Source organism: Hyaena hyaena, unplaced genomic scaffold (genome assembly GCF_003009895.1).
Source record: "Hyaena hyaena isolate Hyena2069 unplaced genomic scaffold, ASM300989v1 scaffold_507, whole genome shotgun sequence".
NCBI classification, from domain to species: Eukaryota; Metazoa; Chordata; class Mammalia; order Carnivora; family Hyaenidae; genus Hyaena; species Hyaena hyaena.
Genome location: NW_024081140.1, coordinates 772,966 through 799,676, shown reverse-complemented (window position 1 = coordinate 799,676; position 26,711 = coordinate 772,966). Strand labels below are relative to the sequence as shown.

Below are 26,711 nucleotides of genomic sequence, written 5' to 3'. Positions count from 1 at the left end.
TGGGAGAGAGGCAGAGACAAAGGGAGACACAGAATCTGAAGCAGGCTCCAGGCTCTGAGCTGTCAGCACAGAGCCTGATGTGGGGCTTGAACTAACAAATGGAACTAAGTCGTGAGATCAAGAGGGGGGTTGAAACTGGACGCTTAACTGACTGAGCCACACAGGCACTGCCACCCAAACAAATATTTTCTTAACAGCCACAAAGAAGAAAAATGATGTAGTTATACTACAGTATTAGGGTTATTTTATTGAAATTACGTGGAATATTATATTCAATTTTGTTTTCCCATGTCCAGTAAAATCAACACAAAAATAGACTATAGTTACACAGCCAATAATTTTAGGTGGACCTAAGTACTTTTTCTTCATGAATCCACTAATTAAATTAAATTTAAAAACAGTTTTCAACTGCTGAAATTCATAATTGGGAACTGAGTTGCATAACTTTAAATTTTAAGACCCTTTTTCTAAACTATTTAGCATCTTTTATGAATAATAATTTTTGAGAAAATATAAGGCAAAACATTTAACTATGAAATTTATGTTATTTTATTTGAATATGTACTTTTAAATTTGCAATAAAATTCACAAGATCTTCCAGTATTCACTCAAAAAAGACATGATTTATGTAATTTAAGAATAAACAATTTTAAAGAGAAATTAATTTATTTCACATGAAATAATTAATCAAAAGTATGTGTTTAATCATTAATATTATACTGTATTTTAACTAACTGGAGTTTAAATAAAAACTAAAATAAAATAAAATATTTGTTTTATCATACAACCATGTAAACAAGATTAAATCAAATGTTTGATTTCACCAGTTCACAATATAAGGGAAAAGAGTCTTGTGTACTCAAGAAGTTAAATGTATTAACCTACTAAAAAAAAACTAAATACTTTTACATGATTGTAACTATATTTTATATAAACATAATATTTGCTATTTGATGACCTATTTTTAAAATATCCTGTCTACTTGGCAAGATGTATACATGTATACACATATATGTATATCTATATATGTGTTTATATGTATATATGTATACATATATGTATACATACTATACATAATGTAATAGAATTTATTTGTATCCCTTTATCTCTTTTAATGTATTTGCAAATTTACACTTTGAAAATTCTGAAAGTATTTTACTCTAACTTATACAAATTATTTAAATGATTCTACATGTATTTAATATCATGAAAAAATTAACTCAATTAGTATTTTTACTATTACAACCAGCAGACGCAAAGTAGTGGAAGTTGCGAGGCAAAGGCCTCAGTGAATTGATATGTAATAAGTACACCTACAGATATTCAAGTATCATTCAAATCATCCCAAATCGAGTAATGATTATCCCTAGAAATTGTCAACACCATTTTTAGAGAAGTTTCTGAAGTTTCTTTTCTTTAAAATCCATTGAAAATTCTGTGTAAACGTTTGGCAACTTTTTAAATTAAAACATTTAAAAAAATCTGTTGGCATTTCATAATTTCATCACATCATATTTAAACCAAATCTAAATAAAAATAGAACAATTTTTCAAAGAATTCTAAAACTTAATTCAGTGATTAGAAGAATCCTATAAAATGTAGAAAGAATATAACCAAATAAGCCCTTAGTTAACTGCATACATGAATATATTTGGATATATCTTCTCACTGAATTTTAAGTTTCCTAGAACTATGTATTAAATTGTTGAGCTTCTTTATAGAAGAATTCTGCTTACTAGATTTCTAAGAATGAAATCACAGTAACCACATGATCACAACAATATATATATTTATTCAGGAAAAGTGGAAGTGAGCCTTGAAATTTAAAAACTCTGACTGGGTACATTTATTTTGAAATCACAGCTTCAGTCTTTATTATACCAAATGCTTTAGGCTTTTATTTCTCAAGTATTAGTATTGCAAAAAAAGAGATAATTCAAGTATATTTTATGTCTATATACAAAAATCTATTTTTCAATGAAAATTAAGCTCACGTCATTTTCCAAAGTGATTTTAAAATTTTAAATTAAAATTAAAAAAACATTAGCATGGCATTTAAATTTGAAATCTAGGAAATTATGACACTATTTTTAAATTTGACAAAAAAAGGTTTTCAGTTAAATAAGAATACTTTATTTTACTGTGTATTCATTACATCAGAGTAATCTGAAGAAAGTGAAAAAATTTAGGACAGAATTTTATCAGTAAGATTTGAATTATTCAAGCAAAAGCTGGAAGCAGAATAACTACAGCTTATGCATCATATAAATTAACTTAGTGATGTTTAGTGAGCTTTAAATACGTACTGATTATTATGTGTTTTGTTTTGTTTTCAAAGCTTAGTCAAATGCTTATGTATTACTATGAGAACAGCACTACCTTTCTCAGATGCTTCTCCTTCTCTCATCCCTCCCTCTCTTTGGAGTTATATCAGGTACTGTATTTGTCTTCATAGATATAAGTGAAGTATTCTCTTTCTACAGCACAGATTCTCTTTCACTATTCCTAAATTGTCAGTTATACTGTAACTGTGCTCTAATGGATTCAAATTATTTTTTAGCACAAACAAAAAACCAGAAATTTTAACTTTAAGAAATTGGAGGTGGAATTAAAAACAAAACCAAGAATGGAGTGCAAATTTTTTGTTATTTCCATTGGCTACTAGGTATTATTGTGACCTCACTAATTTTGTGTCCAGTAACTAAAGCCTCTCCATCTTCAATCTATTCATCACGAGAATCCTGAAGAGTATGCTAACCTCTAACTCAGGTCCATGTTGTTAGCTAAAAACATAATTTTCCTCTTTGTATTCTCCACAACATATCTGATATATTGATGGTGCAAAATATACACTTATCTAAGTAATTGATTAAATAAATAATCACTGAATGAATAATGAGCATTTCACAAAAGCAGAGCTAGTGTGCAACTCAAGAGACAAAGAAAAGAATAGCTATCTCTAAGACATCCTTTATCTCCTTCCAAAATTCTGTGCAATTGTAATAACTCTGAACAAAGTCCCTGATGTTCCTCTGTATTCACGTTTGTTAGAATTTTTTTTTTCCTGAAACAGTGTTCTGGGACCACCAAGTAGTTTCATTCACCAAATGTGGTTTCAGTTTCCATAACAAGAGACACTAAATCAACTGGTTCTCATCCAGTATCATTCTAACTGGTAAACCCAGAAACAAGTAATCAATAGATACAGACACAAAACTTTATCCAAAGAAATTTTCAAACATTATCATTTTTCTTTAATGGGTTTACCAATAATCTAGGATATTTGTTGTTTCTGTTGTTGTTTATCTTGAGATAAAACACTTCACCTATTTCAATTTTGATGTGTTCTATTCCATAAATTACTAAAAAGAAGGCTTCTAGGGTTGTCCAGGTGGCTCAGTTGATTGAGTGTCCAACTCTTGATTTCAACTCAGGTCATGATCTCATGGTTCCTGAGTCTGAGCTCCATGTAGGGCTCTGTGCTGATGGTACAGAGTCTTTTTGGATCCTCTCATCCCTCTCTCTTTGCCCCTCCACCACTTGCATGTGCGTGCACATGCGTACATGTGCTCTCACTCTGTCTCTCTCAAAATAAATAAATACGTTTTTTTTAAAAAAAAAAAATACAGGGTCACCTGGGCGGCTCAGTCGGTTAAGCGTCCGACTTCAGCTCAGGTCATGATCTCACAGTTCGTGGGTTTGAGCTCCGCATTGAGCTATGTGCTGACAGCTAGCTCAGAGCCTGGAGCCTGTTTTGGATTCTGTGTCTCCCTCTCTCTCTGACTCTCCCGTGCTCATGCTGTCTCTATCTCTCTCTCAAAAATAAATAAAATATTTTTTTAAAAATACAGTTTTTAAAGGATGAGTGCTTATTTGTTATTATGTATCCATAGTGCTACAATGCTGTAGATTATAACAAATGTTTTCAGGATTGCACTACTTATTTCTTGTTAACTTTTTTCAAACATAAATTATTAGTCATAAAAATATGGCACCTTACTGACAGAAATGAAATTTATTCTATAAAGTGTATCACTGAAGAAGAAAACTCTCAATTTTTAGTTTTTACAACTAAATCTTTTCTAACCCATGAACATGACAGGTATGAATTTACACATTCTGAAAACTATTATAAACATTTTAAATTTTATGTCCAACTGATATTATAAAATTCACCTTGTCAACATAATAACTGTTTTATAGAAAAATAATTCTATGTTAATTGTCCAAAATTAGTGGTTTAAAATAGCTACTTACAATCCAAAGTCCATCATATTTCACTTCTTGATGGAAAATGCTGCATTCATCTGTCCACCAATCAATGCAGTTTGGATTAGTAAAATCAGGGAATACTGTTAATCCTGGCCATACCTAAAAGAATAAATCATTCATATATATATATAAATGGAAAATAAATAAATGATAATTCAAAGTTATTGAGTAGATAAGAGTAGTAAAAAAGTATTAAAGCTATATAATACTGTATTTCTTTAAGTTTATGTGATCCATGCACGACCTATATGTATAATAATCTTAGGCCTATTTTAAAATTCATTTTAAAATATAAAATAAAGTGCATGCAATGAGAGTAGAGTAGAGAGAGAGAGAGCATAAGGCATTTAGGAAGGCAAAAATATAAGAACATGGGATGAAGATGCTATTTTGACTGCAACTAAGTTTATTTCTTAGCATCCTAATAGGTTAAGTTAAAAACAAATAAAACCCATACAATATATTTATTGTCTGATCAAAAAAAAAGCACAACATTTAATTTCTAAAGGCATTTGCTTCCAAGAAATTCAAGCAAAAAATCTCATTGTATATTTATTATTTATTTAATGAGAATGTGATATTTGTTAGGTGCTGGGTAATGTTCCAAACATTTTTATAATTACTAGCTGATTTGGTCTTCACTAGAACTATAGAAGAGAGGAATTTTTTTTAATCACTACTTTACAGATGAGTTAGTCACTATAATTAAACCCACTTTACAGATGAGAGAAATGACAAACGGAGAAGCTAAATACATTTTTTCAAGATCACACTGCTAATAAGTGGCACAGAAAGAATTCAAACACAGCAATCACATATCTGACTTCAGGCTATTAAACACTATACATATTATGCTCTCTTTATGCTTCTTCAAATTACCTATTTACTTAAAATAATTACAGGCAAGAGAAATTCAATTTCAAATGAACTGAAATAAACAATATTGTTTTATATCCAAATTATGAGTATTGGCTATCCAATCTATTCATAGTAAATGGAGTAGGTTTAACAAAGTATATTCTATGAGATATTAATAGGCATTATGAGAAAGAAATCCAGTTTTTGTTTCCTGATGAAGCTCATAATTATTTGAATAAGACTTTCACCAGTAATTTTGATGTTGACGAATGCAATAAAAAGTGATGCTTAGTATATTCTTCATTATGGTAAATAAAGCTATAATACTTGTTTCTTCATAAACTGACAGTATCTCTTACTTTATTTCCTTTGAATAAATTATAGAAATGGAATTACCAATTTAGAGTATGTAGACATTACAGTTTTTGTTATGTTGTACCAAGCTTTCTCCAAAATAATATATGTTCTGCTTAAAATTATGCATTTGGGAGCTAGTCTGTTTCATAACTCTGTCCTTTATTAGCTCTGCAACATTAGCAAAGTTACTATACCTTTTCCAAATTCACTTTTTTCACCTACAAAGTAAGAATTCTAATTATAGGTATCTATTTATTTTACTGTGAGGATTAAATATAAATCATAAAATTTAGTATCTAGCAAAAAAGAACACAATTAAAAAAAGTAAAAAATTTAGAGAAGTATTTATTTTACATCAAAATATCAGAATTTTGTAATAATCTAAATTATCATATTTTGCTCATTTTGTTTTAATTGTGTAAAGCACTGAAAATCATGCCTTCTTACAAAAACTGTTTTAGAGATAGAAATATAGAAATATTTCCTCTAAAATTTCTTTACACAGTTAAAATGCTAAGTCCAGATTTGAAAAACACAGACACACACACACACACACACACACACACACACACTTACAAAAGCTTTGTCATTACACAACAGAAAATCTAAGCAACACAATTTTAATGAATATAACAATTTACCTCGCCAATAATTGGTGTAGTCCCATCTGAATCATTTACCCATACTTTTTTCGCATTTCCCCTCTCATAGGTTTCATATGCTGCTCCATTGCTTAGCTTTTCTATGGAAATTGCAGGGTCCTAATAATAGAAAGAAGAAACTATAGAAAATCTATTAAGTTACAAATGTGTAAGTACTAAAAATATATTAATATATAATGTCGTTACCAAGATGATGACATATTTCTGTCCATGGTCATGCAAATCTTGAACAAATGCAGGGAGCCCATTAAATGCAACTTTGTCATAAGTAAAGTCTTTCTTGGCTTCCATATAGTCAATATCAGTGACCTGGGTATCCTGAAAAGTGGTAGAGTATATTTCAATAAATAGTCCTGAAAGGACTCTAATTACTTCACCCTTTAAGTCCAATGCTTTATAAATGTAATGATTAAAAAGTAAATGAATTTAGATCTCTTCCATTTTACTAAAAACAATGTAATTGTTTATAAACTAATTTTTCTAATTCTAAAGTATAAGAACATTAAGTTATTATTCACATTTGTTTCATGATGATCACTGGATAAGTACTATATTTTATATATGGGAATCACTGTATAGAAAAAAAAGCCTATATGTTACATAAAATACATTAAGAAATATATAGGCTGTAAAAATAACCTATTTTAACAAACTGAATATTATGTTCACAGCTAAACATGTATTCTAGTATGAGTCATATTCAGTTCTTAAAATTTCAAGTAGACCTGGCCTTGTATATAGATTTAAAATATACTTTATCATTAAAACACTTCTTAATAATCCACATTCATATTATATAGTATATTATAATGTGTAATACTGACAATTTCTTACATTTATTATTATGTGACAATATTTAAATTGGTATACAATCTCACACACTCTTCATCCCACTTACAAATGGTATGCCAGCATCCCGATTTCTTTTTACCACTTCTTTCACTACATCAAGTGACTTATAATTCCAGCGACTCAGCTGGAATCCCAGACTCCAGTATGCTGGCATTGCTGGTCGTCCAATGAGCTTGAAGTAAATGGAAATGTGATTAATTTCAATGAAGAGCATTAAAATTATTATTAACATGTTTGTTATTCAGTTATCTCTAATATTTATTAAATGTAAATTACATATTTTGAACAGAGAATTAGTGTTACCTGGATTCTAAAATGCATCCTAGATTTTATGGTAAAATTTTATTATAAAACATTTAACTTTATGCTTTGTCACTCATCCCAGTTTATATTGTTAAAAAGTTGGAAAGTTAGCTCTTAAGAAAGTAACATTTGCAAAAGTATACTTTGCCTGGCATGCAAAATTAAAGAAGAGAATACAAAAATAGCATCAAAAAAGTAAGAGAAAAAGAAAACTGTCCCACCACACTGCTACTTCTTGTAGCAACAGGATGAATGATGAATGAATGAACGGTCCTCTTGTAAGAAAAAAAAAAACTGTTTAAAAGTATACAATTTCTATTCCCTTATATTTTGTCATTTTTCTCATCTTTGAAATATTAATATTTTCAAAATATTGAAACAGCTCAGTGCACACAAGCAACAGAATATCAGTGTGTGTGTTGTCACAACAGAGGACATTATTTTGTACATGGAAATACAGGTGTAAGTAATAGTAAATTGTTTTCACTGAAATTGAGTATTAGGTTATATTAAGACAAATAACCATATTGGCATGATGAGTTTTTTATTATTATTATTTAGGCACACACACACACATATTCCATGTTTCTTTCTTTTTTTAAAATATTTTATTTATTTTTGAGATAGAGATAGAGACAGCATGAGCAGGGAAGGGTCAGAGAGAGAGGGAGACACAGAATCCGAAGCAGGTTCCAGGCTCTGAGCTAGCTGTCAGCACAGAGCCCGATGGGGGGCTTGAACCCACGAACCGTGAGATCATGACCTGAGCTAAAGTCGGATGCTTAACCGATTGAGCCACCCAGGTAATAAACCCATGGTTTCTTATCATGTATGTCTAAAAACTACAATGTAACAAATTTTAAGTTACTAATATTGGGTTATTGTATTCTATTCAATTTAAACATTACATTTCTTTAAAAAGTAAAATAGTGTAAAATTGAATAAAATAGCATTTTTCAGCTCATTTCACAAACATCTTATGTTTCACATAATTTCATTATAGATTTGGACGTATAATTGAAATTTCTTTGTGTGTGTAGTATACACATACGTGCCATAGTTTTTCATAAAAGTATACAAAATATTATTACATATGATATTAATTCACATATTACTTATGCTTTATACAGAAACATTGTTTTTAAAACTATTTGGCCAGTCAAATAAGTTGCTTTCAATTTTAATGTATTGAGATCTCTAGAGAGTTAGTGTATACAGAAAAAAATTTGGTTTTCTTCAAACAATAAAGTTTCTTTTGCCTACTCTCTACATAGCTTGAACCTCATTTAAATGCTGCAGTGATTTACTGTATTACATTCTACACAACTATTGTATCTTAATGCTTAAATACAAGACTTTGGAAGATGACTCATGAAATGATTTAAGCAAGCACACTACCATATTATATGTATGCAGCATTCATATGTTATGCATAACTCAAACTCATTTACTACTGACCACAGACTGTACTTAGCATGTAATAGACAACAATAATAACTGATATTTCACAAATCCAATGTCAAATTCTTTCCAAAAATGTACTATCCACAGTTTTGGTGGTGTGGTAACTATACGCAAAGTTGTATAAAGGCCAGCCTAACACTGTAATTATGATTTAGTGTTATACTGTAAATACTGTATCTTTTCTGAAGTTCCTATTTCTCAATAGAAATTGGGGAATTATCAGAAACTGTAAATTATTTGTGTAAAACTCTATCTACTATCATATCACATGTTTGGATCCTAATTAAAGAAAAGTTTTGATAGTAATTACTTCTCCTTTAAGAGCATTTTAGCAAATGGGAATTGTATATCAAAAGATACATCAATAAAACAAGATTACATCAATAAAACAAGATTTTAAAAATAGGCTTAATCCCTAAATCTTATGCCAATAAAAATAATTTATTTTTCCATAATAACACCAGGAATTCTGTACCAACAGTCACAGGAGAACAATTATATAAAAGAATTATATAGAAGAAATAGAGAATTACATTTTAGAAGTAGGCTTAGGGTATCCCTGGATTCCTTATCTCTCTAAGACTCTTCTTGGACTTAGGTACATGAAGACATTATTTAACAGGTAAGCAAAGTTTCTTAGACAGAAGATATAAGATTTCAGACTATGCTTCAAAATCTTCCATTCTAAGCCTGAGCATCAGAGACAATTTTCCTGGGGTTTACCTTCTATGCATTAACAGCAAGTTTTACTAGTCTTCCTTATAACTCACTTACCTCTAGGATTTTTATCAAAACGGTGTATGACCTACACACCCTTGCCTATCCTCAGCCTTAAATAGAAGATACTTCCCTCTGCTTTATCCCACCAAAGTAGGCCACGAATAAGTAAAGATTTAATATGCAACATTTCCAAAAAACTACTCCTGAACTCAGCTACCTAGAACCAAGAAATAATTTGAAATCAGAAATATAGACATTTAAATATACATTGGCTTCACTGTATAGGAAAGACAAAAACTACCTACTCATACCTGAAAAATGGTAAGATTTAAAAATATATTTAGCTAAGAGGCTGCAGATATCTTAAATTAGATTAGACATGATAGTTGAAAGAAAAGTATGGTAGAAAATAATTTATTAAAATAGATGTAAAACATACCTCTTGATACTGCTGAACTACTTGTTCTGGTGTATCTCCTAGAAAGATGTAAAAGTCCAGAATTCCACCAATAACTCTGTAAGTTACTATTGGAGTAGGCTGGATGAAAATTTCTACAAATTAAATTAGAGAAGCATATATAATTAATAAAAATGCATACAGTGATAAAATAACCACAGCATCTATTTAAAGTACTTCATATTAACCATATATTTTTGCACTGTTTTTAAATAACTAAGGTAAAATAAGGTACTGTAGGTAGGAAGAATATAGGAGAAAAGTAGGACACCACCATCTATAAAGTTTATGGTAGGACCTCGCAGATGTTTCCTTTTACAGATGCTGGCAGAATCTCTTCCTGGAAACTGCATAGCAAGGGATTTGTCCTTTTACCCCAAAAATATTTTTTTCTAAAATTGCATTTCAATTAGTTATGTTAACTGAATATTCTCTTAAAGATCATATCCTCACATGTTAACTTCTAAGAAAGAAAACTATAATTTTTTTTCTCTACAGAGACAATAATTGCCTGGGTAACCATTTAATATACTGTTCTTGTTGGGACATCGTTGAATTCTGTAACCTTTTATTATCACTGATTCATATGTTAAATATTAGTATTTTAGTCACAACATTTAAAAACAGATTCTATATTACTTGAATTATGATAAATTAAAACTCAATCTTCCTTCTTTCTCTCCCTATATTACATAGACCTTCCTTTTTTGTGTGGTATTGGTATGTTAACTTATCTTAACAAGTGAGGCTGAGGGAATGGGAATATTCCTTTTCATGGATGTGTTTCACTGTTGCTCTGAAGGCTCTTAAGAAAGTGCCTGAGTATCACAATATAGTACACTTTCCCCAAAATAAACGCATTTATATGTAAAATTCCATTGTCTTACTAATTACAGACTATGCCTGTAATAATTTCACATACGAAATCATTAACAATGGGGTTTACTCAGACATATAATATCTTTGATTGGAATAAAGAGAACAGTTTAAACATTTCAAGTTAAATCTCATTTAAGTATATTACCAGATAAATTACTCTTACCCATTGCATTGCTGTTCATTAAGAAAACACCAAATGACTTTCCAGTAGTATCTTCAATGCACATGAAAAACGTGTGATGACCATACAAATTATTATTATTCTGTAAGGCAAAAAGTTGAAAATTAATTTTAAAGTATATATAAAATAAAAAATATTATATATTTAACATGGCCTTTATAAATTCCAATTCATTTCTCTAACTTAATCTTCATACCTCTATACTAATTTTCTCCACTATACATACCATATGAAACACTGGCAAAAAAATTAACCTATTTTGATTATTAATGTTACTATATAAAATATATAACATGATATATTCATTATACTATGACTAGATTACTTAACTTTCCTTTATGTTTTATCTGATTAAGTTTTAATATGCTACTCATGATAAGAAAATGGCACTTTTATTCATTATGGCCCACTAATGCCCAAAGCACTAACTGAAGGGAATTCCAAACTCATAGACGTCCAATGACGTCCATATGACGTCCAAACTCATAGAACTTCTGCAGTACATTTGCTAAGAGCTCATGAGTACGTGAAATAGCTGAGAACAATTGGAAATACACTTCTAAGGCAAAAGAAAAAAATATTCCTGGATGATTGGATATGGAGTTTCCAAAAAAAGAATGAATGGAAAATAGCTATGAAGTTCTTAGCCTAGTGTTTATTTGGTGTTCATTAAGATAATTAGTCTATAAAAAAAAGAATGGTAGACTCTTTATTAGTAGTAGTTCTGTACCAAATGAGACTCTTTAAGGCAACAATCATTTATTCATTTTGGGGAATTAAATAGCATTGGCATTTTAAAAATCACTAACAATTGACTCAAAGCAATCATGAATCAATTAAAAACATTTTCCTTAATTTTTTAATGTTTATTTTTTGAGAAAGTGAGACAGAGTGTGAGAAGGGAAGGGGCAGAGAGAGAGGGAGACACAGAATCCAAAGCAGGCTCCAGGCTCTGAGCTATCAGCACAGAGCCCAACGTGGGGCTTGAACACACAAGCTGTGAAATCATGACCTGAGCTGAAGTCAGACATTTAACCAACTGAGCCACCCAGGTGGCCCTAAGAAATAATTTTTTAATGATATGGACTTTGTCCTAAAGAATCTCATCTTAGAAGTATAGATAAATATATACACAAATACTAACCTGTAGTGAAGACTAATTTTGCATGGGGAAGTTTGGAAGAATTTCATATGAGTTTAAAGTTCAAATTAACTCTCAGTGACTTACTGTATAATGATAAGGCAGATATGCCTATCTATTAGACATCATATTGTACATCTATGTCTGTTTCTTCCCCTTCCATAACATATGATAATCTTCTATAAATTTATATATTTGTACAGGGAGTTGGTTCCCTTTTTAATACTGCAACTTGAGGTTCCATATCATACAAAGTGATATAGAACACGGTGTTTAGAATTATTCTAGCTCAACGAGTAGCCATGCATAAGATTAAGCATAAGAATGACTAAAAAGGTAAATTTAGAATATAAAAATCAAAATCAAAAGAAAATATTCATAAACTACCTTTTTAAACAAAATATTTGTTGGTTACTTTTTAAATTTTTTTAATATTTATTTATTTTCGAGAGAGAGACAGAGTGTGATCTGGGAAGGAGCAGAGAGAGAAGGAGACACAGAATCCAAAGCTCCTGGACCGAGGCTCCATGGTGTCAGCACAAAGCCCGATGTGGGGCTCAAACTCACGAACCACGAGATCATGACCTGAGCCAAACTTGTATGCTTAACTGACCAAGCCACCCATGTACCCCAAATCTGTTGGTTGCTTTTTGAGTTAATTTAAGATTTCACTACAAATCATCACTCCTGAAGTAAACAAGCTCCTGGGTTAGGTATCACTGACATAAAATAAATGATGGGTTCAAAGAGGCTAAAATCAACATCTCCAATATAATGATTTTCTTTACAAAAATAAATAAATAAATACAAAAAGTTCCTTACATCACCGGGCAGTTGATCTCGGGAAAAAATTGGCCATGTTTTCCAGTATAAATCATGATGAAATCTCTTATGAATATGTTCTCCAAGGCCATAAATATATTCATTGGAAAGTCTGGCTGAAATCTGTAAATACTGGTCAGAGTACACCAAAGGACCAATGCTGGTGTCAAACCTGTACAATAAAATAAACAAACAAATGATCTAGAAACGAGTAAAATGTTCTACCAAATAAGGCTCTATACCACCATTCTGAATATTTATTGCATTTTATATATGTGAGCTATGATCACTTCTTAGGAATACATGAATTATACCATCAATAGAATCTGGTTAATTCCATCAAAACAATCTGCTTCATCACCACCAATATGATTCTTTGTATGCTTCCTCTCCTTTAATCATCACAGACCTGAAGTGTAACTACCATTATCAGTCCATTCTAAAAATATTACAAACTGGGGAAATTAATTCCTGTGTTCTAAGGTAACAAACAGGGAAGGAGTGAAGCCAGATTTCAATCCCAGTTCTGCCTTGCTCCAAAGACACTATTTTAAAATACAGTACTATCCTGGCTTTCACAACTCGAACATATATATTAAAATTAAGTTCAAAATAATTTTTCCAAAATGAAGAAGATTGTATGTTGGATGCAACTCAAATATATACTACAAGAAATGTTAAATGAATTTAATACTTTTGTGATTGAACACAAATCAATTGCAAATTATTCAAATATACTTCAATTTCTGAGATTTAATCTTGACAATTGCTCAATTAACCTTTTATTTAATGCTTATTTTATTTTTGTGAGAGAGGGAGAGAAAGTGAGGGGCAGAGAAAAAAAAGGAAGACAGAGGATCCAAAGCAGGGTCTGCACTGACAGCACAGAGCCAGATGTGGAACTAGAACCCACGAAACATGAGATTGTGACCTGAGCCAAAGTCAGAGCTTAACTGAGCCACCGAGGTGCCTTGCTCAAGTAACCATCATAGAGATGTGAGATCATTTATCTTAAAAATTACTAAACACCTTGCCACAAATATCCCCCAAATACATTCATAAGGAAGGCATTCAGGCAATATTTAATTTGATATATATATTTTTTCAAATATATGTATTTTTTCATATATATATATATATATATATGAAGTACTTGATTATCACTATGGGAATTACCTCCTTTCTGAATAGTAACTTTGATTCTACAAATTGGCAACAGAATATGATAAACAATGGGGAAATGACAAAACAGGAGTTCTAGCTATGCAGAACATACAAGGAGGACTAAAACGCTTATCAGTGATGCTCTTTACCTTCATCTTTGGTTGGCCCCAGTTTTTGCATTTTCATTCACCTTTGTACCTTGCATCCACAAAAAATAAAACTGCTTTACAGTATAATCTTTACAAGGATGTACATCTGCCCTCTTTGGGAGGAAATTTCTTCTTTCTGAAAATGCCTTAAAATTAGACCCTTCCTAATTTTATAACAGAACAAAATTGACTGGTTATTTAACCTTAAAGAAATGTACAAAAAGATACTTACAAAGTTCTCTGATTACTTTTTCTAATAACTTTGATGCTAAATGGATTTTCTTTAACCTGCACGTCATACAAGGTATTAGAAGCTGTGGTACCAGTAAATTCTTTTACAAACTGATGAGGAACTTCATATCTTTTATTACTTGGATCAGCAATCTGCAAAGATTAAACAAATTAGCACTATTTGTTTCAAAACCATGATTTCATTTTCCAATTCTGAATTAAATATCAACTTCAAGCTTTGAATAAAAAATACCAAATTTAATAACTTAGTAGAGGAGTTATTAATCTAGTTATAAACGTAACTTTAACATTGTATGGTTATGCCCAGAATTGTATAAACTGTTAAGGAATATAGAATTGGTCATAAAAGTACTGCACATATTAAATATATTTTTGGCTGATAAAAATATATAGAAATTAATGATAGTATTAGTAAATACTGATTCTTGAATACTGTATTTTTGTGATTTTAATTATTTTCATTGCTTTTTAGTGTTCATCTCCTCAAAATCCCATGAAGAATTTTACATTTGGTTAAAAAAATGCTAATTGCTGTGAAATTGCTAAGAAAGTAATGTACAAAGAATACGGTGCTGTTTTCACTTCCAAATCTAAAAGATCCAAAATTCAAGTAAACGATTCACTTACAAAATAATAAGAATTAGTTTCTTCAAAATCATGAATAAAAGGGGTACTAGTAAAGAGAACTAGTAAGTATAAGTCACATTTATACAGCATAATTAACGGTTTCTCAAATTAAATTTTAAAGTAATCCTTCATCATAGCCTGTGGTTGAGTAATAAAGATTACTAAAGTTCATTGAGTGTGTATTCTTCTCAAGGTACTCTATCCAGCATTTTACATTGACTGCATTATGAAATTTTTCAAAAATAACTGTCAGAGAAACTATTCTTATGATACATTTCAATAAACAGGCTCAGAGAAGTGGAATAACTAGTCTAATTAGTCCTTTTTTTGGAATAAATATTTCTTAAGGGAGAAAATATCTTGGTATGATGAAGAATGTGCTCACAACTGCCTTCTATGATTCATTCCTCTTTATAAGTATCAAAACACAAACCTTAAACCGGAAACGGTTAGGTGTCTGATTTTGAGTTGAGAAGAGAACATTAGTAATGTCATTTCCAAATAGCGTAGGTGAAGATATCCTGTTTAATAGGGCTTCAAGTCCTTAAAGGAAGAAAAAAAGTTGGCCCGAGTGATTAGTTTATTTATAAAGATAAATAAATAATTTTCATATTTTTTAAATTGTATTACCTTGATTACAAATAATAATTTCCTTTATTATTTGGAAGATAGAAACATTCGAAAATGAAATCCTTGATCTAACATATTTAAACAATCTTGTGTACAAATTTTCCATTTGATTCTATTTAAGATACTTTTCCAAAGAAAAATTTTAAATACATTTTTTGTTTTCCAATTAAGTACGTTATATTAGATCACCATGATGGAATATTTCTCACCAGTACTTGTTGTTGTCATTCTCTCAACACTATAGCCATGATTATCTGCGAAGAAGCACCAAGGAATAACAGAGTTATTCCATGGCTTCCAGCAGCAACCTCTCGCTGAGCAAACTGCCTGAGAAAACATTTATAAAAGGAATCATATTATTAGTACTGTTATCAAGTGTCAATACCAATTTTTTAAACATCCATTCCGATAAATGTTTGAATTAAATGTCTGGAAAACAAGCTTATTTCTTCAAGAATATAATATGTTAAAACACCGTGTGTTCTTGGGGCACCTGGGTGGCTCACTTGGGTAAGCATCAGACTTCAGCTCAGGTCATGATCTCACAGTTAGTGAGTACAAGCCCTACATCAGGCTCTGTGCCAACAGTCCAGAAGCTGAAGCCTGCTTCATTTTCTGTGTCTCCCTCCCTCTCTCTGCCCCTCTCCTGCTCATGCTCTCTCTCTCCCTTTCTCAAAAACAAACATAAAAAAAATTAAAACAAAATCATCTATTCTCTTGTTACTTTCACTTGGCAGATATATAAATATTTGATAAAGCTAATTAATTACATCTTATCAGAAATTGATACTGAGTTGTGATTTTATCAAATTTACATATCTGTACACATTATTGTAAACCTATGTTTTTTCTTTGTTTCTTTGCTTTTAATTTTTTATTTTGAGTATACTACTCAAAGGAATCTACAGTTTCGATACAATCTCTATCAAAATACCAACCAGATTTTTCACAGAAGCAGAACAAATAATACTAAAATTTGTATGGAACCACAAGACACTGAGTAACCAAAGTAGTCTTGAGAAAGAACAAACTGAAAGTATCACAATCCCAGATCCCAAGATATACTACTACACCTATTTTTTTAAAGTTTCTGCCCTACAAATAATTATAATCTATTCTGTTGTCATGTATTCAATGCAGAAGAACTGAAATATTTCTGCAATCAATTATGTATCAAGCTACAAGTGAGGCGATAAAGATCACGACATGGCTCTGAAATCCAGCTTACATAAAATACTTAAGGCAATTATTTCCAGCCACTTATTAGTTCAATATTTTAGGTAAATAGTTCAACTAATTTATGTGCTAAGTTGTAACTAGTTGTAGCCATTACATTCAAAGAATAAAGCAAAACACTGAGCTCTTGAGTAGTTTTATGATCTGTATGGAAAGATTATGTGAAGTGGAAAAAATTATACATGCTTATGTAAAAAGTTGAGGCACATGGTAATTCTGTGTGTTAACATTGGTATAATTAAAAATCTACTTACTATTTAAATTTAATAGTGTGACACACTTTCATAATTTGAGCATCTGTGCATTTTTCATCTTGCCTACTTGTCTTGAAAAATAGTTTAAAGCCTACACTTTTAGTAGTTGACAGGATACATGTTAACTTCTCTCCCACTTTAACATCAAATTAAACTGGCTTCAGATACAAATACACATGCACATACACACAAGTATAAACACACATTTATGTACATTGCAAAAGGAAGTACAACTTGACCTGATATTTTAGGGGTTCATTACCTATCAGAATCTAAAGTATGTGTGACTTCTGATAAAGCAATTTTCCCTCTACTTATATAAATACTCCCAGCAATACAAAGAGATAATTACACAAAAATTGTCATTTATGGTACTCTTTATAAAGGGCTTTTTAAACATTGTTACAAAGCAAAGAGGAAGAATTTCTGAATTATAAGCTGATTTGGGAAGCTGTAAAGGTTTTAAGAAAAAATAAGTAAGCAAACTATAATTACATTTTGCTAAAATAAAAAAATAAAAAATGGAGTTATATGAAGTTCCTTCAAATGTACTATATTTGGTTCCTAGGACTGTTGTAATAGGATTGTGTGAATCAACAGATATTTATTCTCTCACAGTTCTGGACTCTAGAGGTCCTGTTTCAATGTGCTAGCAGAATCATGCTCTCTCCAAGGCTCTAGGGAAGACTGCTTACTTGCCTATCCGTTGCTTCTGATAGCCCTTGGAAATGCGGCATTTCTTGATTGAAAGATACCTTACTCAAATCTGTACTTCCATCTTCACACTGCCTTTTCCCCTTTGGTTCTCTGTGTGTTATCACCTTCTCTTAGAAGGACACCAGTCATTTGATTTAGGACCCACCTTAATATAGCAGGACCTCATTTAACATATTATTACATCTGCAAAGATCTTATTTCCAAATAATGTTTATTTTGAGAGAGAGAGAGAGAGAGAGAGAGAGAGACAGAGTGGGAGGAGAGGCAGAGTGAGAGAAGAGAGAGAGAATCCCAAGCAGCCTCTGTGCTGCCAATGCAGAGCCTGATGCAGGCCTCGATCCCATGAACTGTGAAATTGTGAGCTGCGTGGAAATCAAGAGTCAGGTGCTTAACTGACTGAACCACACAGGCTCAAATAAAGTCATATTATAAGGCTCCAAGTAGACATGAATTTATGGAGGACATATCATTCATACCACCACATGTACGCACCAAAATACTAGTTCAAATAGTATTTGATTTTTATGATGTGAGCTCAGTCATTCTCAATTAGTCACTTCTGACATCTTTGTTGAGTTAAAAGAACCCTTTCCAGAATCGTTGACCACATGAAAGTAACTGGATATTTGTAGTATCATTCTTTTTGCTCAGGAGGAACAGATGAGGGAAGAACAAAATAGTGAATGATCCATGAAGCCTCGATCCGGTTTAAGTGAGCCAGCTGTTTAGGACAGCTGCTTGGAAGGAACAGGTGCTTATTAATAATGTCTAATATTTGAGTGCTTTCTGTGCTATTACATGTTCAGTCCCTTCAAGAACTCTATGGGGTAGGGTGGTCTCAGTCTCAGGGTGTCTGTGCCTGGGTGTCTCAGTCAGTTGAGTGTTCAACTCTTGATTTCAGCTCCGGTCATGATCTCCCAGTTCACAGGACCAAGCCACGTGACTGGCTTCGCATTGAGTGTGGAGCCTGCTTGGGATTCTCTCTCTCCCCCTCTCTGCTCCATCCCTGCTCATGCTCTCTCTCTCCCTTTCTCAAAACAAATAAGCTTTAAGAAAATTAAATAAACTCCAATTAGTTAACATATAGCATAATTAGTTTCAGGTATACAACATAGTTATTCCACATTTCCATATAATACCTGGTGCTTATTGTAAGTGCCCTCCTTAATCCGCATCACCTATTTAACCCATCCCCTTGCTCACCTCCCCTCTGGTAACCATCAGTTTGTTCTCTATAGTTAAGAGTCTGTTTCTTGGTTTACCTCTCTCTCTCTTTTATTTTCCCGTTTACTCATTACTTTTGTTCCTTAAATTCAACATGAGTGAACTTCAATTTTCTTTCTTCTTAATTTGGAAAAGCAAAAAATTAAAACACATTAAATATCCCTCAATGCTCATAAACTTTGGTAGATAATAATACAAAAAAATTGTTCTTATTTTTATTATATGTGAGTATACATATAGAATTACATGTAATAATATAGTTATTACTATAGTTATAGCAGATTGATTGTTTTGTGGACTGAATTGCGTCCCCCAACAATTTCTAAGTAGGAAGCCCTAATCCCTAACCCCCAATATGACTATATTTGGATATAGAGCCTTTAAGGAGATAGTTAAGGTTAAATGAGGTCATAAGCCTGGGAAGCTAATCTGATAGGATTGGTGCTCTCATAAAAAGAGAAAGAGATGCCAGAGCAGGGTCACATACATACGTTCTCCTTCTGTGCGTGAACAAAGAAAAGACCAAATAAAGACACAAGAATGCAGCTGTCTACTGGCCAGGAAGAGATGTCTCACTAGAAACCAACCCAGGTAGCATCTTGACTTCTAGCGTCCAGAACAGTGGGAAAATAAACATCTATTTTTTAAGCCACTCAGCCTAGCATTTTATTATAGAAGCCCAGGGTGACTGATATACTCTGGATAGAATTATAGCTGCTGTTAAATTAAGTTCACCTTCTTTTCTTAAATGACAAATACATGTGAGCTGAAATTTGTTAAATTCATAACTTTAATTTGTTTCACATTGAAAACACTCTTTAGCAACCTTACAGGCTGACATTAAAAACTAATAGGCATCAAAACCCTAAACAATTAGCTTTTAAATACTGTTTCCCTAGAGCCCTGGGTGTTACATGTAAGTGAAGAATCACTAAATTCTACTCCTGAAACCAAAATTACACTATATGTTAAGTAACTAGAATTTAACTAAAAACTTAACAAATAATATTAAATAATAAATTATCAGTATACAGACTGTACACAAAATAAATTAAAAAATTAATGTTGTTTCGGGGCGCCTGGGTGGCTTAGTCGGTTGAGCGTCCGACTTTCGCTTAGGTCATGATCTCGCGGTTCGTGGGTTCGAGCCCCGCGTCGGGCCCTGTGCTGGCTGCCAGCTCGGAGCCTGGAGCCTGTTTCAGTCTGTGACTCCCTCTCTCTCTGACCCTCCCCTGCTCACGCTGTCTCTCTCTCTCTCCTAGAAATAAAAAAAATAAAAAAAAAACATTAAAAAAAATATATAAAAAAAAAATTAATGTTGTTTCACTTTAAGATTTCAGCAGCCCATATCGTGCCTAATAGAATTCTGTGTTAAACTTCAATTGTTTCCTAAACAGAATACACTGCCAATTAAAGAGAATATCTAGCCAATTATCTTAATGTGTCACAGTAAACACTATTTATCCAGCTCTATTATCAGTAGGTAACCTATAAAGACTAACTCTTCCTAATACTGTCGTAAGAAAAACTCATCTATTTGCAACTTCCCATAACAAATAATCAGAAAATTTATGTGTTAACCATGAGGTAGCTATGATAGGTTAAGGCTAATAGAAAAAATTGATATATCATTTACTCATTCTGCTTGTGATGAAGAGGAGTGAGAGAGGTGAGATTCAGATATGTTTATTACAGATTTAATATATATTATAGATCTACATAATAGATGCATTATAGATGTATATAATAGAGATACATAATATAAAGATAAAGATGTGTAAAGATACACATATCACATTAAAATACATATATATAATATTTAATACATAATGATTAATATACAGTTACATTATATAGATATTAGATTATAGATTACATAGTATTGCAAAATGTGAACACACACATTCACACACATACACACACCTTCATTGACTTCTATTCTCATGCAGGTTATGAAGATTAAGAGTCACCTCAGGGTTACATGAATCCATTAACTTACCCTTAGTTTTCTCCGTTTGGGCTTTTTCTCCCACAGTACCAAATAATAAAAAAACAAATAATAATTTCCCAAAAATATCAGTATTATTTTATTTTCCACAGACAATTCTTTTTTTATTGTTTTTAACGTTTATTTAGTTTTGAGAGTGAGCGAGCAAGAGAGAGAGAAAAGGCAAGTGGGTGAGAGCCAGAGAGAGGGAAACCCAGAATCTGAAGCAGGATCCAGACTCAGACCTGTCAGCACAGAGCTCTATGAGGGACTCATACTCAAGAACTCTGAAATCATGACCTGAGTGGAAGTCAGACACTTAACCGACGGAGCCATCCAGGTACCCCTTTGCACAGACAATTCTTAATGCCATCATTATGAATACTATTATGGAGCATTCATATTCTCTCTCAAATGTTCTATACTCTCAAAGGTTATAATTTTTTTAAGAAGTAGATTTGGAAGGATAGAATTTCATAAAGGTTTTTAAAATTAACAACAGGTTGTGAAGCATGAAAAAATATTAACTGGAGAATTTAAATTGAATAGAAGTACAGAAAAGCAAGCTCATTTATTTCTATTATCTCTCATCTCTTTATACAGAACTATAATAAAAAGATAAATGCAGCCTAATTGATGGCTACATCTTTATGGAATTGATCCAATATTGCACAATTATCTTAATATAATTACTATAATATATATCTATTTATAAAAGATATTAAAGTCTTTTGTTGCAGACCTGTGTCGGTAATTGTTCTGGAATGCAATTTATTCTCTCATTGATAGGATCATTTAGCTCGCTTGGACACTTTCCTGAACTGGGATACACCGTGGTTGTACGAGTGGTAGTTGGACTTGAAGTAGAACTACTAATTGCTAGGAAATAAAGAGGTCAATAAGATAAAACATGGTGTTAAATTAATATTTTCAGATTGTTGAAATAAATACTTTACAATGTAATAACAAATAAATGTATATATAATAAAAATAAATTTTACATTAATAAAGAACTGACATTTTCAAGTCCTAGTTATCAAAGGAAAATATCCAAATGGCATTTAAAAGGTAGATTCAAAAGGAAACAAAATGTACATTCCACCATATTTACAAAAAATGTGGTTTATAGATGAAGAAAGAAGATGGAGAAATATGAACTGGAAAAGGATATAGAGAAAGAGACAAGAATTATAGCAAAAAAGTGAAAGGTAGGAGGGAAAAAATACTTTGAAGTGAATAGAAGAGAAAGCAGGGAGCAGCAAAGAATAATAAATCCCAATTCTATCTAAGTACTCTCCAGTAATCAGATATGGGTTGATAACTCATCTCTTCACAATGTAGTGAGTTTTCAGTATACTAGAAGATAGTAAAACAAATGACTAACAGCAGTAGAAAATTAACTATGGTTAGACTAGAAGATACCTTGTAACATTATCCTTTCCAATTCTGATTTGGTCTAGAGAGAATGATGAAAAAAGGGAAAGCAGGTGAGGTGGATAGGAGTAGTATGCATTTACTGTAAATGAGATAGAAATATTCAGGAAAAAAAAAGATAAACATTTCAAGTGTTGTTTCACCTTCTGTCTGTTTTTGTTATACATCCTCTCTCCTTAAACAAAACAAAACAAAAAAACTAAGCCTAAAGTAAAGAGGGCAGTCCCATAGATTTTCCACTCCCCACTCTCACTTTTCCAAGTATCTGAAGGCCAGAGCAAAAACTCAGGTCTTCCCATTAATGAGAAGAATCACACTGAACACAGTAGATGATTATTCCTCCTTCCATTATTAACACCTTGATCCCTCTGCCTATTCACTATTTCTCAAAAACACAATGTGGGAAGGTATCAAAGCAGATAGATTCCTGGGGTGTCTAGGTGGTTCAGTTGGTTAAGTGTCAAACTTTGGCTCAGGTCATGATCTCACGGTTCGTGGGTTCGAGCCCTGCATCAGGCTCTGTGCCGACAGCTAGCTCAGAGCCTGGAGCCTGCCTGCTTCAGATTCTGTGTCTCCCTCTCTCTCTGACCCTCCCCTGCTTACGCTGTCTCTCCCTGTCTCAGAAATAAATAAAACATTAAAATTTTTTTTAAAGTAAAGCAGATAGATTCTTTAATTACAACATCTCTTAACTGAAATAACTGCGATAGAAAAAAAACCTGGAGTTATTATATAACCTACTAGAGATCTTTCTTCACATGTTTCACCTCAAGTAGATAACTTTTAAAAATCCATAACTAATATTGAGTAATCTTTCTTTAACCTCACTATAATGTGTAAGTATTTTTTAACATTACTTACCTTCAATAGCAGGTGTCCTAGTTGCTAAAACAGCAATTAGGGCAATAGCTATTATAGTAACTATAGCAAAAAGGACAATCAGAGAGATTTCTAATCCAGAAAATTTCTTCCTTGCCATCTAAAGAAAGAAAAGATATATGTTTAAAAATGTAAAATATTTAGTTACAGTACACCACCATCATTATCATAAAAGTATATATACATTCCTCTCTTTTTAGCTACAACACAAGCAGAGCTCCAAATGGCTCTGTTTATAATCTAAAATAATAAACACTGGCAAAAATGTAAACAACATTTGCAGTATTTAATAAACTGAGTGAATTTGTGATACACATTATTGTAGTAACTAAGATGAAACATAAAGAGGGTAAAAAAAAAGGAAGAAAAGATCTCTAAACAGATATGACTTGCTCTCTCATTTTAGAGCCTTTCTCAAGTGAAAGAAACCTAACACTTGCACTGTGTTCCCTAATTCTCACAATTTTAGGAATGAGGTGATGTTATCCAAATTTGGCTTGTCAGGAACTTCAAGCTTAGAGAAAATAAGTCATTGTCTCAAAATCAAAATCTCCAGTTCTTTCTACTCGAATTGTATCTCAAATTCCAACACTGCTTTGTTATAATATTGTGGAAAAGAATGTAAATATATGTAGAAAGAATATAAATATATTATGAAAAATTATATATGTATACAGTATATATTTGGGAGATGTCATAAAAAAAAGATTTGAACTGCATGACCTTCAAGTTTCTCCCACAGAATGCAAATAAAATATACTAAACTCTCATATCAAACACATGTACTTATTTTCCGATAATACATTCGAGTTAGCATACAGAGGTTACTTAAGTGTAGATTGGGAAGGGCTTTTTTCCAGTAATTATCTTAAGTTTTATTTGTTTGATTTAGTTTTGACCATACATTTCTCATCTCTCTTCATCTTCAAGTTTCCCTGGCTTTTCTGTATTCTATGATTTTTATATAAATCTTAATTCAATGTCATATATCCAGGTGGAATTTAGAATTTCCATGGTTAATGCTTTAATAAATTGCAGATTTTATTTTTTTAGATTTTACTTAAATTTTAGTTACTTCACATACAGCATAATATCAGTTTCACATGTACAATATAGTGATTATAAATTGCTGTTTTTAAAATAATTTTTTGGCCTCTCACCCTAGACTTTTCTGTAATTATCTAGATCAGTTCATATCCCATTGCCCCAACCTAAAAACTTCTTTCATTCATTTATGCAAAAGTCCTGTTTGTTCTACCCTCAAAATATTTTCAGAATTATACCTTAATCTTATCTCCAACACTGCAACATCTTTTTTGGATAACATATCTTCTTAGTACATGTTTAGTCTTTCTTCAATCCTTCCATATCTGATTTTCTAGGTCACTTCTAATTTATGCCCAGTTCAAATGCTATGTTCCCTGTGAGTTCTTTCCTACTCTTAGAGGCAGAGTTAATCTATCCTCATACCACACAGCATATCTACTTCCCTTTTTTATACAAATGTCAATTTCCTTAATTGGATTGTTCTATTCTTAGTAGCAATAATCATAAAAGTAGTTCAGAGCCTAATATCATATAAACACAATTCATTTTTTAAAATATATCTTACGAATGAATGTTTAAAGATTAGCATTCAATTTTAACATATGATATTCTATTAAACATATGTAAGCTGTTTATTGCATCTGTAATCTTCAAAGAGCCCAAATGTAAACTAGACTTAATCAAAGCGACAGAGGATATAGAAGGCTGTTGAGAAAATGAAACCCAACTGCTCAATGTTATGTGAGAAACGACACCGGTGCATTTAATATTTAACTTCAAATGTTTGTCTCACGCACTAACTTACATTGGTATCAGAAGCCAATAAAGATTGTGATTTTCTTTTGTTAAGAAAAGTCTAAAAACAAAAATGCACATTGTTATGAAGCAACCCTATTTTATCTAGAAGAATCAGACCAAAATTAATGTATTAAAATTAAATTACTCATGTGAGTACTCATAAGAATCAGCACTAAAATTGTTCATATGCTGTAGGTGGTAATTACATTGATCACATTTACATCACAGTAGTTTTAAACAAAACACGTTTGGGGAAATTGTATATTGATGTCTTTCCTGTGTATATTAATTTTAAAAATGAGTAATACTTTACTAGATGGTAGTTTAATGACTGAAGTAAAAAAGATTTGCTAGAAAAGATGAAATGTTTAAGAACTGCAGCATTCTACTGTGCCTACAGATATTTTTCTTAAATAAAATCTTATACTATGACCACACGTTTTAAGATATTTTTTGATTCTTACTTTTTTTTTTCTATATGAAGTAGTTAAACAAAATCTGCTTTGATTCACTTATAATGAAGAGCCGGGCAAAGAAAATATTCTCATATCTTAAAAATTTAAAAGTGTTTTCTCCTGTTTTAGTACAAGGGCTATATGTGTAAAATGGCAAATGAAAATATGCTGTCCTTTTTCTTTTAAACAAGTGAAAATAGAAATATTGATAACATGAATTAAAGGAATACATAATTACTTAGAAACATGAAAGTAACAAAGAAATATGATCTGTAAACTTACCTTATTTCATAGCCTGTTCTGTTTGCTATGTCGTACCAGAGCTGGGTAAGGCTGTTAAAGTAACGATCAAGGAAACTGCTTAGCTTTATATTGAGCTACTCATAAAGTTTTATTGCACCTTCATCAGCCTGTCAGTATTTAATAAACTTCTGTTCAACATGCATTGGAAAAAGCCTTAACCTTGAAAATAGTTGCATAAATATTTCTGTCTAGGAATCTAAGTTAATTAATAATTGTGCCCTGAGACAGCCTTTGATTTCTGGAAGTTATGAACTACATCAAGAATATAAAAGTATTTATTTATATTGTTTTCTTTCTTTTAATAATTTTATTTCTTTTACTATTTAGATATTGTTTGAATACTTGTCTTATCTAACTGTGTGAAATTTAAACCGTTTCTAAAACATAGAAACATACTGGTAAGCCAGATCTGGAAAACATTTGCAGAAACTGACAATTAGAAGATAATATTTCATGGAAGATAAATAAAACAGATATAAAATAGACAATAATATAAAAAGCAATGATTAAATAAAAGTTATTTCCTGTGTCTTGTTATTAACTTTAAGGTTGAAAGACTAAGCAAATCCATAAGACTAACATATAAA

The 26,711-nt window shown here is 31.5% G+C and overlaps 1 protein-coding gene across 1 annotated transcript in view; it reads right to left on the bottom strand.

Annotated features, from left to right (window-relative positions):
* Nucleotides 1–26,164, bottom strand: part of SI (sucrase-isomaltase) — a 91,982-nt gene extending 65,818 nt beyond the window's left edge. The window contains exons 1-13 of the mRNA XM_039255023.1: nucleotides 26,104–26,164; nucleotides 23,504–23,621; nucleotides 21,951–22,087; nucleotides 16,000–16,117; nucleotides 15,594–15,703; nucleotides 14,514–14,665; nucleotides 12,969–13,140; nucleotides 10,988–11,087; nucleotides 9,928–10,040; nucleotides 7,048–7,173; nucleotides 6,336–6,467; nucleotides 6,129–6,248; nucleotides 4,258–4,371 (exon numbers count right to left, since the gene is read on the bottom strand). Coding sequence (XP_039110954.1) covers nucleotides 4,258–4,371; nucleotides 6,129–6,248; nucleotides 6,336–6,467; nucleotides 7,048–7,173; nucleotides 9,928–10,040; nucleotides 10,988–11,087; nucleotides 12,969–13,140; nucleotides 14,514–14,665; nucleotides 15,594–15,703; nucleotides 16,000–16,117; nucleotides 21,951–22,087; nucleotides 23,504–23,621 — 1,512 coding nt within the window. The 5' untranslated portion in view covers nucleotides 26,104–26,164. The remainder of the gene's footprint in view (nucleotides 1–4,257; nucleotides 4,372–6,128; nucleotides 6,249–6,335; nucleotides 6,468–7,047; nucleotides 7,174–9,927; nucleotides 10,041–10,987; nucleotides 11,088–12,968; nucleotides 13,141–14,513; nucleotides 14,666–15,593; nucleotides 15,704–15,999; nucleotides 16,118–21,950; nucleotides 22,088–23,503; nucleotides 23,622–26,103) is intronic.
* Between the last annotated feature and the right edge of the window lie 547 nt (nucleotides 26,165–26,711).